Source organism: Hemitrygon akajei, chromosome 4, assembly GCF_048418815.1.
Source record: "Hemitrygon akajei chromosome 4, sHemAka1.3, whole genome shotgun sequence".
Classification (NCBI taxonomy): Eukaryota; Metazoa; Chordata; class Chondrichthyes; order Myliobatiformes; family Dasyatidae; genus Hemitrygon; species Hemitrygon akajei.
Window position 1 is genome coordinate 126,182,743 of NC_133127.1, and position 18,341 is coordinate 126,201,083.

At 42.5% G+C, this 18,341-nt stretch overlaps 1 protein-coding gene across 2 annotated transcripts in view; it reads right to left on the reverse strand.

Moving 5' to 3' along the window:
* LOC140726620 (protein-lysine methyltransferase METTL21C-like) overlaps positions 1 to 18,341 on the reverse strand; it is a 60,309-nt gene that overhangs the window by 6,086 nt on the left and 35,882 nt on the right. For both annotated transcript variants that reach the window (XM_073043224.1, XM_073043225.1), the window contains exons 3-4: positions 13,658 to 13,815; positions 4,370 to 4,487 (exon numbers count right to left, since the gene is read on the reverse strand). In XM_073043224.1, the coding sequence (XP_072899325.1) occupies positions 4,370 to 4,487; positions 13,658 to 13,815 (276 nt within the window). The remainder of the gene's footprint in view (positions 1 to 4,369; positions 4,488 to 13,657; positions 13,816 to 18,341) is intronic.

Below are 18,341 nucleotides of genomic sequence, written 5' to 3' on the forward strand. Positions count from 1 at the left end.
TTCAATCTGGCTTGGAAGGCACAACCTGCCTTTCACAAAACCATGCTGACTATTCTTAATCATATTATGCCTTTCCAAATGTTCATAAACCCTGCCTCTCAGGACCTTCTCCATCAACTTACCAACCACTGAAGTAAGACTCACTGGTCTATAATTTCCTGGGCTATCTCCACTCCCTTTCTTGAATAAGGGAACAACATCCGCAACCCTCCAATCCTCCGGAACCTCTCCTATCCCCATTGATGATGCAAAGATCATCACCAGAGGCTCAGCAATCTCCTCCCTCACCTCCCAGAGTAGCCTGGGGTACATCTCGTCTGGTCCCAGTGACTTATCCAGCTTGATGTTTTCCAAAAGCTCCAGCACATCCTCTATCTTAATATCTACATGCTCAAGCTTTTCAGTCTGCTGTAAGTCATGCCTACAATCGCCAAGATCCTTTTCCATAGTGAATACTGAAGCAAAGTACTCATTAAGTACCTCTGCTATTGCCTCCGGTTCCATACACACTTTTCCACTGTCACACTTGATTGGTCCTATTCTCTCCCATCTTATCCTCTTGCTCTTCACATTCTTGGAAAACGCCTTGGGATTTTCCTTAATCCTGTCCGCCAAGGCCTTCTCATGGCCCCTTCTGGCTCTCCTAATTTTTTTATTAAGCTCCTTCCTGCAAGCTTTATCATCTTCTGGAGCTCTATCATCAACAAGTGCTCATTAAATATCTCACTAAATTAATAAACTAACTATAATGACATCATAATGAAAGAGAATTGTCTAATTTAATAATCACATATTAAAATTTGCTGGTGATACATCTAAAATAAAAATTTTCATACTGATCCACTACTTCACAGCTTAATATGCTTTGGAGAAGTAAAAGCATTTAATGTGCTTTTTGCATTGTTGGGCTCAGGTAGGAAATAAAACATTAGAACTATGAAACACAACGCAGCTCATGTGCACACAACTCACCTCGGTGTGTTACAGTGATGGGAAAAGGTGAAGGGCACTCTGTTCCCAGGATCAGGCTGGGAATTTATGTGCTTTAATGAGGATGGTAGCCTCCAACTTAAGCTTGTTTGCAAATTTAATTGTTGGCCTCAGCAGCTGAAAGGAACTGAGGACAGCTTGTGGGTCAGCAGAAGAGACAGAACTTTGGCACGCTGCATCTCGGAGAATGATTGGATTGAATGGTGGAACAAGCACGACGGGCCGAGTGGTCTACTCCTATTTTCTTGTGTTCTTCTATTATCTACTGGTCAGCCTGCTCCACCCCACACAAAAAAGTTCTTGGGTCAGGGACTGTACTCTTCAAAAACACTCCACACACACCCACGCCCCTCTCCAGCACCTCCTGTGAGCTCTCCCTTTTCTTTAGCTCAGGGATTAGAGAATGGGCTTCATACCTTCCTCTCCGCTCAGAGAGAATCCAAACCTATCAGTCAGGCAAAGCAGGAATCTGTCCAGTACAAAAGGTGAACAAAGGAGGTAAAATGGGTCTAGCTCGCCTTCTGTAATCTCCAGTGGAAAGTTGCCTGCAACTATCACCACCAGTCTAACTCAGTCCTACTAGTTTATCTTTATTATGGGTATTATCAGTACAATGATAGTACAATTTAATCAGACATGCATTCAGATAAAGTACAATAATACCTCTGCAGTGCTGGCACCATTGACAACATATTACAGTTATTAATCGTCTTTAACATAGTAACACATACAAAAATTCTATATAAAGGCACCATTGTATCAATGTTGACACCACATTCCACAAAAAGAAATTGAACAGACTGGGTTGAAGAACTGAGGGTTTAACAGACATCACAAAAAGAGGGAGGTTTTTGAAAGGAATCCTGATGTTTAGGAGGGACAGCTACCAATGCCAAATCATTTAAAATGAGAGATGCATTGGCAGCTGACTTAAGGCATTGCCTGGCCAGGAATTGATATAGTGGTGTGAGTCTGGGTGACAACTAACACCAAGGTATGGGTTATGATATAGGAAGCAGAGGTTAGGCTGGGCTCAAGTTTCTGGAAGTAGAAAAAGAGTGGAAAGTCCGAGCAGCAATCAATTCCAGAAGTAAGAAATGCACAGATGGGAATTGTTAACGGCTGTTATTGTAGGGTAATGTAATTGGTGGAAACGTATATAATTCACAACTACATACATTGAATTGGGGTTCACTTTTGGAGTTCACTGGTCTGACATGATGATGTAATTACATAAAGTACTTTCACTGCTGTGTGTTATGTGTTTGGAGTACAATAAATGAGTTGTTATTAAGTTGTTATTAAAGGAGTTATATTTTCTTAAATATAAAATGCCTCACTATTTTATTTGTGAAAACCAACATTATGAGTGGGTAGCTAATACCTGCATCAACTGCTTCGGAACCAAGCTACAGGTTAAAATTTACTAGTCTGGTACTGTTGAGACCTGATGGTGCTGAGCCAGCATCTCCCTCTGAGCAGAATGGTTCTTTTTAAGTACAGTTGCTTTAGACACACCCTAGATTACATGAGAACTGTGAATAAACTGAAGTGAAAGCACTGTCGGCTGAGACTGCAAAAGTTGGTAATCAGCTACTACAGATCAGTGCAAATCCTAGTTAATTTTAGTTCTTAGTTAGAGTTGGTTAAGTAGTGAACTAGTGCAGATCTGTGTTGCAGATTCAAAACACGCTGGAGTAAGGTTTTGTCAGACCACAGAATGCCGGACTAGAGTTCCAACCTGTACTGACTTACTGTGTTCTTTTGCAACAACAGATACTTTTGGATGATCTGATAGTTTGGTTTTAAGTTATGTTTCTTGGCGCTGTTTGCAGGGTGGATAATAGAAATGTAATTGTCAAACCAGAGTATTTGATCTTAGAAAACTGTGCTATATTCTTATATGACACAGTTCAATGACTTGTGAAAGCAAGAGTGATTTCTCTCCTTTTCAAAGTAGGTCATTTAGCAGGTTGTTTGCATAATACCACTTACAGAAAATCTCCCGAGTTGTCTGCTCTTCTACCTCTAAAGGAACCCCCAGGGCTCCCGTCACATCCCTCTCTCCTACGTACTGCTTCCAAGGCAACACTTAGCTTCTGTAAGACGGCCAGCTCTCTCTCTCCCTGTGCTCTCCCTATTGTCACTACCTCATTGCTGTCAGACCTCATTGGTGTCAAATGAATGAATCATTAACGTTCACATTAAGAGAAATGCTAAACAATGCTAATAGAAAGCTGATTGTCATATTGAGGAATCCAAAGCACAAAGGAAAGAAGTTATATTATGGCTCTGTGAAGACCACATTTGGAATCGTGACTATTGAAAGGCTTAGATAGAGTTGATGTTGAAAAGGTGTTTCCTATAGTTGGGGAGTCTAAGACCAGAAGGTACAGCCTTAGAATGGAGGGATGTGCATTTAGAAGAGATTAGGAGGAATTTCTTTCACCGGAGGGTGGGTGTCTATGGAATTCAATGCCACAGATAGCCTCAGGTGGAGGCTGAGTCATCGGGTATATTTAAAGCGGAGGTTGATAGGTTTTTGATTAGTCAGGGCATTAAAGGTCATGGAGAGAGGCAGGAGAATGGCGTTGAGAGGGATAATAAATCAGCAATGATGAAATAGTGGAGAGACTTGATGGGCCGAATGGCCTAATTCTGCTCCTATGCCCTAATGTGGGGCTTCACATCTTACAAGTTGATGGAGTCCAGCACAGATTCCCATGTTAACCTTGTCTCCAAGGGTTACAATGTGAATTGCACATAGCTCTAGTCTCTGAGTTTAGGTAAAGGAGTCATTTGAACTATTTGTTTTAAGAAGTTCGGGGAATTGATAGGGTAGGAAATCCCTGTGCTTGATTCCTTCCTCGATCTAATGTCTCTCCCTGGGCTTGATTCCTTCCTCGATCTAATGTCTCTCCCTGGGCTTGATTCCTTCCTCGATCTAATGTCTCTCCCTGGGCTTGATTCCTTCCTCGATCTAATGTCTCTCCCTGGGCTTGATTCCTTCCTCGATCTAATGTCTCTCCCTGGGCTTGATTCCTTCCTCGATCTAATGTCTCTCCCTAGGCTTGATTCCTTCCTCGATCTAATGTCTCTCCCTGGGCTTGATTCCTTCCTCGATCTAATGTCTCTCCCTGGGCTTGATTCCTTCCCTAGATGTAATGTCTACCATCTTCCACTTCCTTCACCTTCATTCTCCTCAAGGCTCTGGCCAAACCTTTGCTTCCTTCTGTTTCTTCGACTGGTGCCCATTTTGCCTTCATGCATCCAGGAAGTATTTCTACATTAAAGACACTGCATGGATGGAAGTTGCAATCATGGAATGAAAAAAGAAAAATAGTTTTAAAATAAAATGTTGAAGTTTTATTATACTAACCTAGTAAACAAGCCACAATAGATAATAGTCCTGTTCCAGCTCCTAATTCTAATACATTCTTGTCAGTAAGATCAAATTCCTTCCAGTTGTTTTCTAAAAAGTGGCTCAACTCAATTGCCTGTGGGAAGAGACAATTAAAATGTCAATCAATAGTTATTTTTGTAAGATATCCTGTAACACTGTTCACATTAATTCAAATGGAATTACTCCCAAAACAGTGATTAGGATTACATGGTGATAACTGACCTAACTATCTTAAATAGGACACGTTACTGGTAAAGCACAGCAAAAAAAAATCTGAGGTTCAGACATGATCAATGATGAGACATGGCCATTGACTGAATCACTGCTGCAAGCTGCTTCCGAACAGGGGTCTCCAGAGCTTGATGAAACTCACCTAAACAGTGGAATCAACGGCTTATCCTCCGGCCACATCTTGGTAGGAGCTGAATATCAGTTTCCATGGCTGAATCTATGTTAGATACCTCTCAGACACTTTCCATATTTTGAAACCTTGTGAAGAGTAACTAACCTTATACATTATTGCACTGTTTCATTATGATTGCTATGTATGTGTGTCTACCTGTTTCATAGTAGACCCGTCTGCTGAAGATCGGGTGAACAATACTGGCCTGTGGTAGGTTCAATAACCAAGTATACCATAGCGTTCTCTATTCAAACCGGAGCCTTGTTAACTTTCATCCAGTACTGGATGTTTGTAAAAGGACTAAAGATAGTAGGTGTAATAATGTGAATGTCAGATGGCACTATTCTCGTGCTACTCCCAAAGTGTGAGGTGAGGTTAGGGCCTCTGTCGGTCAGAGTTTATCGTTGATACTGCGTCCTTGTTGACCATGTTGGATACCAAGATTCCAGTTCACTGGTTCATTTAGTGAGAGCTGTATCGCCTTGTCTGTGGCGAGGACGGGCCAAGGCCATGGAGTCACCTGCAGCAGTGTCCCAGGAGAGGAGAGCTGAGTTGGTGTAAGAGAGAGGAGGGGCCTCTGTGGGGCTCGTTGGAACCTGCGCTGAGTTAGGGGCTGGCCCCTCCCATCAGCGCTGCCCTCCAGTGTTCACTTGATACCACTCTCAGTGTTTGCTCGGTGGAAGAACAATCTACAATCATCCCACTCAAGGACGTGGGCTATATTGTTATTTTTCTCTTTGTCACTGTAGGTTTTTCTGAAATTTTAACCCTTTATGCTATGTGCTACATGCAGTGTGCTGTTGGTAATGTGTCTGGCACCTTGGTCCCTGAGGAACACTTTTGTTTGGATGTATGGTTGCATGATAATTAAACTTGAAGGAAACAGCAATAACACTGACCAACAAACCCTAAAAATTCCTGGCCTGAAATTGGTCAACATTGCTCAGTGGCAAACCAGTAAGTGTTTTTCTTGAGGGTCCTCAAGGGTCAGTTCACAGTGCAGAAGGCCTCTAATTTGTTTCTCACACTGGGAAAGATTTCCCTTCTGTTTCATGTGAGCAGAGTCTACAAACAACATGAGAGACAATAAATGCCACCAGGGGTGCAGAGAGTCAGAGGGTGCAGTCCACACAGGGGAGCGGGATCAGGCTGGATGGGAAATCAACAGGCTGAGGGTGGAGTGGCAAGCTTTAAGGGCTGTTGGGTGAATTGTGGATTGACAGCAGACAGTGAAACTGGAATTGGTAGCTTATTATTCTGAGAATAGCTTCAGGTTTACTTCCACTTAAAAACTCAGTACGCACATGTTGTCACTTAGCAGAAAATTATTCTCAGGGTAATAAACTACCAAGTCCGGTCCAGTGTTCATTGTTTTCGGTGTAGCAGTTCCTACTGTTTCATTAAGCCAATATGTTTAGCAGTTCTTCAGCACTTCACGCCCTTTGTTCTTTGGAATTCAAAGCAGGGAATCAATAATTTCTTCAATAAAAATAGTGTAAAAAAGCCAATTCTAAAATCTGCAGGCAAATCATTGCAAACTCCACATTGTCAACGCTGTCCGAATCAGAAACCTGAAAAGGAAATGTGATTGTGTACGAATGTGAAATTTACTTAACATGCCAATGAGGTAGAGGGTGACAGAGTCAAAAGATGTGTGCGCACCTTAGAAGGAACGTTGATTGTATGGTTTAGAAACTGCAAGGCATCAGACTACAAGACCCTATACAGGTGTCTCTCCCCCACCCCCCCCCCCACCCCACCACCACCTTTACAAAGGTAGAGCGTTCCTATGAAACCTTTCTTAAGCTGAAATGGCGTAAAGCAAAGAACTATTAATTTACATCCTCTTTGTAATGCGAAAACAGGTCTTTTGTAAAAGCGAAGTGGCATAAAGCGAACATTCATAAAGCGGGTGACACCTGTAGAGGACAGTTAAAATAACTGAGAAGATCACTGAGGTCTTCTCCCCCTCCATTTGTGACATTTACCGGGAGCATTGTAGATGAGGGGCTCAAAGTATTGCTGAGGATCCCTATCACCCATCCCTCAATCTCTTTGACCCACCACCGTCAGGAAGGAGGTGCAGGAACATCAGCACTAGGACTGCTAGACTAAGTGTACCCTCAGGCTGTGAATACCCTGTCACCAGCGAGGTCTCGTCACTACGTCAGTGAGCCTTTTACTGTTTACCTGTGCTGCCCTTTACTGCCACGGCTGCGTCATCAGCAAACTGGATGATGTGGACTGAACTGGATCTGGCAATGCAGTCGTGCATCGGCACTGGCCTGAGCACACAGCCCTAGCTCAGCGTAATGGAGCTAGAGGTGTTTCTGCCGACATGGACAGATTGTGGCTGTTTTGTCAAGAAGTCCAAGATACAGTTACAGAGAGAGGTGATGAGACCCAATGAGGAGAGTTTCCTTACCAGGTTCTGTAGTATGATCGTATTAAATTTATTTATTTATTGACACACAGCATGGAATAGAACCTTCCAGCCCTTTGAGATGCACTGCCCAGCAACCCCCAATTTAACCCTAGTCTAATCACGGGACAATTTACAGTGACCAATTAACCTACCAATGGTACATCTTTGAACAGGAGCACCCAGAGGAAACCCATTCAGTCACAGGGAGAACGTACAAACTCCTTACAGGCAGCTGCAGGAATTGAACCTGCGTCGCTGGAACTGTAAAGCGTTGCGCTAACCACCACGCTAACACACCACGCCAGGAAGTCGTGAAACAGCATCCTGGCATGTGAGGCACCATTTTCCAGGTGGGATAGGACAGAGTGGAGTGCAGAGGCTATCGCACCCTCAGTGGACTAACAATAAGCAAAATGGAAAGGTCCAGTGCAGCAGGGAGATGGAATTTAATGCGATCCATAACCAGCCACTCAAAGAACTGCATTGCTGCTGAGGTCAGTGACACTGAGCAGTTGTCATTGGGGCGGGTTACTCTCACCCTCTTGGGCACCGGGATGGCGGGATGGTGGTTGCCTTGAAGCCCGAAGGGATGTGAACTGTTTCAGAGAGATGTTGAAGACATTTATTGGAACCTCTGTTAACTGGGCTTCACGGTCCTTCAGCAGCCGGCCCGCTATGTTGTCAAGCCCCGCAGCTTTACCCGGGTTCCTCGCGTCAGCCGCGGCCAGACAGAGAGCCTGCTCCTCGGGGGGAAGGGGGGCCTCGCTCACTGGCACATTGTTCCGTGCATCATGCCGGGAGTCAAAGACATTCAGCCTGTCAGGAAATGAGGCATCACTGTTGTTAACGCGCAGGATGGACTTGTCTTCTGTTATGCCCTGCCACATGTGCCTCTTGTCAGAAGGGCTGTATATTCTCAATGAATAATACCGCTTTGCCTTCCTGACGTTGCGGGAAAGTGCAGCTCTCGTTATCCCATCTTATCCCCGATCTGAAGGCAGCGTCCCGATCTCTCAGCCGTTTGCTGTTAGCCATAGCTTCCGATTTGCCTTCACATAGATTAGTAACAGTGATGTTCCCAATGCACTCCTTGATGTAGCCAGTAACAGATCTCATTTTCAGGGATGTTAATGTGATGGTCGTAGGTAGCCGCCTCACTGAACATACTGCAGTCCGTGTTTTCAAAACAGTCCCACGATGCTGAGCTGTTCCTTCTGGCCTTGTCTTTATCTCCGTTTGAATTTGAATTAATCAGTGGTTAGTATGCAGGAATTGGCATTGTAGATAAATGACTAGAGGATTTGAAGTGAGAGCGGGTGGCAGCGTTGTATGTGTCCGGGTGCTGGTATAAACCAAGTCTAATGTGCTCCCACCTCAGGTAGCAAAGTCAACATACTGATAGAATTTAGGCAGGTCTGAAAGCAGAGCAACCTTATGATTATTTATGACATTTTTTTCAAAAAATGAATCTAAATGGAGCAACTTCTTTGATAGAATGTTAACAATAATTGCAGATCTATATTCAAATATCTTCAATTCATCAAGAATTGGATGAATTACTTTAGTAGTTTTAGAACATGAGGACTAGATTTGTGTTGCATGGATTTTAGAAGAATGAGGAGGTCTCACTGAAATTTACAAATTTGGTACTTGGCTCAAGAGGGTGCATGTAGAAAGTGTTGGCTCGTGGCCAAGCGGTTAAGGTATTCGTCTAGTGATCTGAAGGTCACCAGTTCGAGCTTGGCTGAGGCTGCGTGTGTCCTTGTGCAAGGCACTTAACCACACCCACACATTGCTCTGCGACGACACCGGTGCCAAGCTGTATGAGTCCTAATGCCCTTCCTTTGGACAACATCGGTGGCGTGGAGAGGGGAGACTTGCAGCTTGGGCAACTGGTCTTCCATAAAAAAAACCTTGCCCAGGCTTGCACAAATCCATGGTCTATCAAGGAGGCCTACATTTACATGTAGAAAGGATGTTTCCTCTGGCTGAGGAGTGTAGATCTCAGAATAAGGGAAAGATTATTTAGAGTTAAGATAAGGTTGAGAAGTTTCTTCATTGAGTGAGTTCTGTACTCTGGAGTGCCGCGGAGGTGCAGAGTTAATTGGTTTCTGGATCTTAGGAGAATCAAGGGGCTCAGTGAAAATCCAAGAGAGTGACGTGCTACAATTCTACCGATATGGCCCCGTGCACCATGGGTAACTCCCTCTCCTCCGCTGAGCAGATCTACACAGAGAACTGTCAGGGACCCCCACCACTCAGGCCATGCTCTCTTCTCACTGCTACCACGAAGAGGAAGGTACAGGAGCCTCAGGACTCACACTACCAGATTCAGGGGCAGTTATTACCATCTTGTTCTCAACCATCAGGCTCTTGAACCAGAAGGGATAAATTCATTCAACACACAAAGTACACTGCAGATGCTGGGGTCAAAGCCACACATACAACACGCTGGAGGAACTCAGCAGGTCAGGCAGCATCCATGGAATTAAATTCATTCAATTTTGTTCCCACAACCTATGGACTCACTTTCAAGGACGTATTTTAAATTATTCTTTCATCTTTTTTCTTCATTTTTTATTTTTTATTTGCACAGTCTTTTGCATATTGGTTGTTTATCTGCCCTGTTGGGTATGGTCTGTCATTGAATCTGTCATGGTTTCTGGATTTATTGAGTATGCCCACAAGAGAACAAACTTCAGGGTTGTGTATGTACCTTAATAATAAATTTACTTTGAACTTTTAATTGAGATGGAAGATAAGCAATGATGAATGGTGGAGCAGGTTTGATGGGACAAGGGACCACCCCTGCTCTTATTTCTCATGCTTATATGTTGGAAAACTTGGAGATAGCTGTGACGCAGAAGGTATTGCTATGATTTTTTGCCACACCAGCACCTTCATTTATGGCCCAGATTTTGCTGGAAGATGCCAAGAGTTTCACCTAGAACTATCAACATCTCTCAATGTACGTGCCAGAACTTGTGAGCGAATGGAGACGTGCTACTTTTGCTGACTAAGCTCCAGTTCACAGCTGCACTCTGGCACTGAATTGCAACAAAGACCAGCAATACAGCAAGATCTTGTTGAGATCCCACAGCATTTAGACCGCAGAATCTGCCCATAGGTCCAGGTTAGACCTGATGCAAGAACTGATAGCACATTCACTCAACATGTACAGTAGAGATGAATGCGACGGGTTCCATTTATACCAACACAAGAAAATATTCAGCTACTGGCCTGCTGAGTTCCTCCAGCATTTTGTGTGTGTTGCTTCCTTTTATTCAGGATTTGTTGTTGCTATAATGTTTCTCAGCTCCTTAAATTTTGATTTTAGCTCTTTAGTTTTTGGAAATGCTTATTAAATGTTAAATACAATTCTTTATTTAATTTTTAACATCCATTACATATTTAAGGATAATTTAAAGATATTGACATCAGAAAAAGCAGACCTTTGCCATCTGTCTAAGACTTCCAAATGTGTTATGGATGGGATTTGTTCAGGCACAATCATTATATTAGAGTCATAGAAAAGTACAGCACATAATCAGGCCCTTCAGCCCATCTGGTCTATGCCAAACCATTTAAATGGCCTACTCCCATCAACCTGCACTGTGACAATATCCCTCCCCTACCTTCCATAAACCTCACTAAACTTCTCTTAAGCTTTGAAATTGAACTTGCATGCACCACTTGTGCTGGCAGCTCATTCCACACTCTCATGACCCTCTGGGTGAAGATGTTTCCACTCATGTTCCCACCAAATATTTCACCTTTCACCCTTAACCATGACCTCTGGTTGTAGTTCCATTCAATCTCAATGGAAAAAGCCTGCTTGCATTTACCCTATCTATACCCCTCATAGTTTTGTATATCTCCTTCAAATCTCCTCTCAACCGTCTACTTTCCTAGGGATAAAGTCTTAACCTTTTCAATCTTTCCTTATAACTCAGGTCCTGCAGACCCGGCAATATCCTCTGTACTCTTTCAACCTTATTTACATTTTTCCTGTAGGTAGGTGACCAAAAGTACACACAATTCTCTGAATTAGGACTCAACAATGTCGTATGCAACTTCAATATAACATCCCATCTCCTGTACTCAGTATTTGATTTATGAAGCCAATGTACTGTACCAAAACACACAAAATGCTGGTAGAACACAGCAGGCCAGGCAGCCTATAGGGAGAAGTATAGATAGAAGTATATATACTTCTATACTTCCCTATAGAAGTATAGGGAGAAGACCCTGTCCTGACGAAGGGTCTGGGCCCGAAACGTCGACAGCGCTTCTCCCTATAGATGCTGCCTGGCCTGCTGTGTTCTACCAGCATTTTGTGTGTGTTGCTTGAATTTCCAGCATCTGCAGATTTCCTCGTGTTTACTGTACCAAAAGTTTCTTTATGACCCTATCTACCTGTGATGCCACGTTCAATAAATTCTGGACCTGTATTCACAGGTCTCTTTGTTCTACCACACTCCTCAGTGCTCTACCGTTCACTGGGTAAGACCTACTCTGTCTGGACCTTCCAAAGTGCAAACCCCTCACTCCTCTGCATTACATGCTATCTGCCATTTTCAGCCCATTATTCCAGCTGATGCAGATCTCTCTGAAACCCATAATAGTCTTCCTCGCTGTCCACTATGCTCCCACTCTTGGTGTCATCCGCAAATTCGTTGATCCAGTTAATCACATTATCATCCAGATCGTTGATATAGATGACAAACAACAATGGACCCAGCACTGAGCCCTGCGGCACTCATCTAGTCACAGGCCTCTAATTAGGGGGGCAACCCTCTTGCTTCTCCCACAAACATTATGTCTAATCCAATTTACTACCTCATCTTAAATACAAAGCGACTGAACCTTCTTGAACAAATACCCATGCAGGACCTTGTCTGATTCCTTACTCGAGTTGATGCCTTCATGAACTTTCCTGGTAGCTTGCTCAAACCCTCTATAAGATTGTTTAAACATGACCTACCATGCATGAAGCCATGCTGACTATCCTTAATCTGTCCATGTCTATCCAAACACTTATATACTGTATCTGGTCCCTTAGATTACATTCCAATAACTTTCCCACTGCTGATGTCAGGCACACCGGCCTATAATTTCCTGGTTTATCTTTAGAGCCTTTCTTGAACAACAGAACCACTTTGACTATGCTCCAATCCTCTGGTAGCTCACCTGTGGCCAAGGATGATTTAAGTATCTCAGCTAGGACCCCAGCAATTTTTGCACTTGCCTCCTGCAGGGTCCAAGGGAACACCTTGTCAAGCTCTGGGGATTTATCCACCCTAATTTACCTCAGGACAGCAAACACCTCCTCCTCTGTAATCTGTACAGGGTCCATGAAGTTGATGTTGCTTTGCCATTGTATGTTGAATTTCAGTCACAGTGCAGCACCTCACTCCAGTCTGAGACAGTCTGTGCAAGCAGGATTGATTTTGAGTTTGAGCCAGGGAACTAAGGTTGGAGGAATGGAGACCACAGAAACTGTGCACAGAACAGGAAGGACGTGATTGTACCCCAGAATGGAGTATTTGGTTAGGAGGAGAGACAGGATAGGTTGGGTTGGCTTTCCTGAAGTGGAGAAGACTAAGCAGGGCACCAGATAGATGTATACAAAATTCTGATAGGTTAGATAAGGTAGAAAATAAAAAGCTTTTACACATGATGCAGGTGTCTATGACAAATGAGCATAGGTTGCAGGTGACAGGTAGGAAGTGAGGTAATTTTTTTTTACGCGGCAAGTCTTTAGAGTCTGGAATGCGCTGTCTGAAGAGGTAATGGAGGCCAGAAACCTCACAGTATTTCCAAAGCATCCAAACAAATATAGAGAAGGCTATGGACTTAATACAGTATATAGGACTAATGTAGGTAGCTACAACAGATAGCATGAATATGATGGACTGAAGGGCCTGTGTCTTTGCTGTACAACTTAATGATCCTATCTACTTTCATCCATTATAATGTGAATCATTTCCATTCCTTCTTTATACCTTCTGTCTACGCCATTTTATGGAGCATGGAAATGCGATATGTTTATGTGCTCTGTTTTTGGCTACTTGGCATCTTGCAGCCCTGAGGTGAATCATAGCGGCAAGGGAGTCTCAGTCCTGTGTTGGAATGACCCCTGTGTCCAGCACCCATCACCAGCTCAGTCAGCCCTCCTTTTGAATGTGATCAGTAATACAACTAATGCAAGAACCCCTGAGATAATCCTGCTCTCTCTGAGTGACAAACACAACACTTGAGCTCTAACATCCCAAGCAAAATTAATCCAATAATGAAGAGAGTAAATTCAGATTGGTAGATAAGCTCGTGCAAAGCACAGAAAGCGTGTTTATCATTGTTTTCTATGTTCTATATTGCAAATGCTTTTTCCCGCCCAAGCTCAACATTCCAAATGACTCTATCTTGTATAACGCACCGCAGGCCAGATCACTGCTCCAAAGTGATCTGTCGATTCGTGGATGGTGATGTCATAACCTGCAAACAGATAGGACTCCTTTGGAATATTACAGAAAGTGGAGGGAATCCATTCCCTATGGGCCGTGTTGAAAGTTGTCTTGACGTCCTTAGGGGCTTCTAGTGGAAAGGAAACAGAAATTCAATGTTCATTTTAACTGAAAATAACTGGTGCACTTGCAACAATCATTCACGTACAGATTGACAGTACAATGCTTGTATAGTTGCCCTTTGGTGTTCCTGCATATTTTAATTCATAATTAAAAAGAAAATGTTATTACTTTATCAAATATTGTGTGACGAGGTTTGGTATGAACAAATCCTTGGGGAACCGTTTAGAATCTTTGCAATAGATTTGAAAAGTGATTTATCTGAATATTTTTCAACAGGTCATAGTTTTCCTTCACTCCATTGCTCCAAGTTCTATCAGCCCTGAATTCTCTATCCCCTTCACTTTGATATTTTATGCACACACCCACTGTTGCAGTCTTACCTTGATCCACTTAAACCTCCTTCTCTGGAAGGAGGATTCCAGTCTCACCTGCCTTCTTCTCTCCAATGTCTTTCTTCTGATTTCATTTCTTTGATTTGTTTAAGTTTGTTTTTGCATTGTAAATGTGAAGTACAGAAGAAAGCGATTGTTGTTCAAGATATATTTAATCAAAGTAGAAGTTGGAGCAGTTTTGGGGATTCTGATTCTAAAAGAATAGCAAGTTCAATTTGCTACACCTAATAGATGTAGGTTACTTGTAAGGGGCAGAACCAATAGAAATTAAAGTATTTTTCAAAAAGAAAGCTGACAAGCAGCACCAGTAATAATCGACTGATAAAGCTACGATATTCTCTTCTTCAAGATTGCTGGTTTACGAGTTTATTATTGAACAAGCTAACAAAGAAAACTGGAAAAATATTGACTGCAGATGTAAAGCTCCATATACAATCTGTCTTTGGGTTATGAATGCCTAATTTATGGACACCACGACGTTCAAAGAGATCATATAATACTTGTTAAATTCAGTAGTCTGACATATATGCATTTATTTGTTCCTATGAACAGCAGAACTAGTTTCTTCTCTCTATTCATTTTCTTTCATTGTTCTTTTTTATATCAGGCTTAAGTGTTTCTGATGCCTTTCATTACAATACTGTGGAGTACAGTTGCCATAGAGTGATTTTTGTGTATTTTCTAATTTATGGACAAAATATACTTACGGGCATCTGTAAGTAACGGGACCTATTTGCTACATGGGGCAGCATGCACTTGCAATTTGTTTTGTACCCTTAATTTGAAGAAAAATTAAACCTTTCGAATGTGATATTTATTCACTCAAAAGGTTATTGTTTCCTCATAGCAAAATTTCCTCATAGCAAAATTGAATATCAAAAGGTAAGTGACTGATGTGGAAACAGGGAGACATTATTATAAATAACATAAGAGAGAGAATTGAAGTCACATTTTGGTTGCAGTAATATCTTGCTGTGATTCTTCACATTGGTGACTGAGCCTATTGCTTAGCAAACAGAGAGTAACAACATCATTGAAAACAGAAGACAGTAGAAAGGTACTTGAATATCATTTATTTTACAAATTACAAATTTGAAGTAACTGGGTCTGTTATTAATTGTTATTCAGATTTATGTTCCTCTAATAGATATTATCCCTAGGGTAATGGCTGATAATAAAGACCATTGCCTTCTCAATCTTAGTGTAAGGAAATGACAGAGAAATGTATCTTAGAAAAATAAATTTAAAACTTCCTGACCTCCAGTCTCCCAGATAAACCATCTGCACCAGGTGCACCGAGCTGCACTCCTGACAGAATGTTTTAAGGAACTGAAGCTGCAGCTCGATGAGGACAATGCAGATGTGATAGACAGGAGGCAGTCACCCCTAGGTTGCAGGAGACAGGTAACTGGGTGACTGTCAGGAGAGGGAGGGGAAATGCACAGCCAATGCAGAGCACACTTGTGGCCATTCCCCTCAATAATAAGTATACAACTTTAGATACTATTGAGGGGGATGGCCTACCAGGAGGAGCCATAGTGACTGGGTTTCTGTCACTGTGTCTGGTGCTGTGGCTCAAAGAGCAGAGAGGTGAAGAGGACTGCAGTGTTGGTAGGATATTCTTTAGCCAGAGGAAAAGAGACAAGGTTCTGTGGGTGTGATAGAGACAACTGGGTTGTATGTTAATATGCCAACACACTTATTGTCCCACTTCCCTCTGGGAGAAGGTTCAGGAGCATAAAGATACATACGGCCAGATTTGGGAACAGCTTCTTTCCAAATGTGATAAGACTGCTGAACAGATCCTGGCCCGGATCTGGGCCGTACCTTCCAAATATCCGGACCTGACTTGCACTACCGTACTTTCCCTTTTCTATTTTTCTAATTATGATTTATAATTTAAATTTTTATTACACTTACTTCAATTTGTACTTCAGGGAGCGCAAAGCGCAGAAATAAATATCACTGTGATGATTGTATGCTCTAGTATCAATTGTTTGGTGACAATAAAGTATTTCTATTCTATTTTATTCTATACGATCCTGATGCCAGGATCAGAGATGTCTCAGATCCTGTCCATGGCATTCTCAAAGGCAAGGGTGAGCAGCAGAAGTCTTGGTACATATTGGCACCAATGACATAGGCAGACAAGGAGAGGAGGACCTGAAGAGAGAATTTAGGGAGCTAGGTAGAAAGCTGAGAAACAGGACCTCCAGAGTGGTAATCTCTGGATTGCTGCCTGTGCCACGTGCCAGTGAGGGTAAGAGTAGGATGATTTGGCAGGTGAATGCGTGGCTGAGGAACTGGTGCGGGGGCAGGGATTCAGGTTTATGGATCATTGGGACCTCTTCTGGGGAAGGTATGAACAGTACAAAAGGGAAGGGTTACACCTGAACCAGAGGGGTCCAATTTCCTTGCGGGCAGGTTGACTAGAGTTGTTCGGGTGGGTTTAAACTAATTTGGCAAGGGGGTGGGAATTGGAGTGAGGATGCTGAAGATGTGGTAGTTGGTTTACAAACAGAGACAATGTGTAGTGAGACTCTGAGCAAAGAGAGGCTGATGATAGGGCAAAATTGCAGGCAACAAGATGAGCTGCAATGAAAATGTGGACAAAATCGAAAAGGGTGAATACAGGATGAAAGGTATTTAAATGCGCGCAGTATACGGAATTAGGTCGATGAACTTGTAGTACAGTTGCAGACTGGCATCTATGATGCTGTAGGCATCACTGAATCATGGCTGAAAGAAGCTTAGAGCGTCCAAGGATATGCATTGTATCAAAAGGACAGGCATAAAGACAAAGAGGGTGGTGTGGTTGTGTTCATAAAAAATGAAACTAAATCATTAGAAAGAGGTGACATAAGGTCGAAAGGTGTGCTGAATTATTGTGGATAGAGCTAAGGAACTGCAAGAGTAAGAAAATCCTGAAGCCAGTTGTATACAGACTCATAAAACAGGAGTAAGGTTGTGGTCTACATGTTACAACAGGAGATAGAAAAGGCATGTAAAAAGGGCAATGTTACAATAATCATGGGGGATCTCAATATGCAGGTAGATTCGGAAACTCGGTTAGTGTGGGAATAAAAGACGGGGAGTTTCTAGAAGGCTTACGAAGTAGCTTTTTAGAGCAGCTCGTGGTTGAGCCCACGAGGGGATCCGCTATTCTGGACTGGGTGTTATGCCATGAACTAGAAATAATTAGAGAGCTTAAGGTAAAAGAGAGCTAAGGATTTCCCCTTAGGGGAAAGTGATCAAATTTGCTCTGAAATTTGAGAAGGAGAAGCTAAAGTCAGATGTATCAGTATCACAGTGGAGTAAAGGGAATTACAGAGACGTGAGAGAGGAGTTGGCCAGAACTGATTGGAAAAGAACACTGGCAGGGATGTCAGCAGAGCAGCAATGGCTGGAATTTCTGGGAACAATTCAGAAGGCACAGGATATATACATCCCAAACAGGAAGAAGTATTCTAAAGGCAGGATGACACAGCCATGGATAACAAGGGAAGTCAAAGCCAAAATAAAAGCCAAAGAGAGGACATATAATAGAGCAAAAATTAATTGGAAGTTAGAGGATTGGGAAGCTTTTAAATACAACAGAAGGTAAATAAAAAGTCATTAAGAAGGTAAAGATGGAATGCGAAAGTAAGCTAGCCAATAATATTAAAGAGGATAGCAAAAATTTCTTCAGATACATAAAGTATAAAAGAGAGGTGACAGTGGATATTGGACTGCTAGAAAACGATGCTGGAGAGATAGTAACGGGGTCAAGAAAATGGTGGATGAACTGAATAAGTATTTTGCATCAGTCTTCACTGTGGAAGACACTAGCAGTATGAAGGAAGTTTCAGGTGTCAGGGGTCATGAAGTGTGTGAAGTTACCATTACTAGGAAGGAGGTTTTTCAGAAATTGAAAGGTCTGAAAGTAGATAAGTCACCTGGACCAGATGGTATATGCCCCAGGATTCCGAAAGAAGTAGCTGAAGAAATTGTGGAGGCACTAGTAATGGTCTTTCAAGAATCACTAGATTCTGAAGTGTTTCTATAAGACCGGAAAATTGCAAATGTCATTCACTCCACTTTTCAAGACCAGAGAGAGGCGGAAGAAAGAAAATGTTAGGCCAGTTAGTCTAACTTCAGTGGT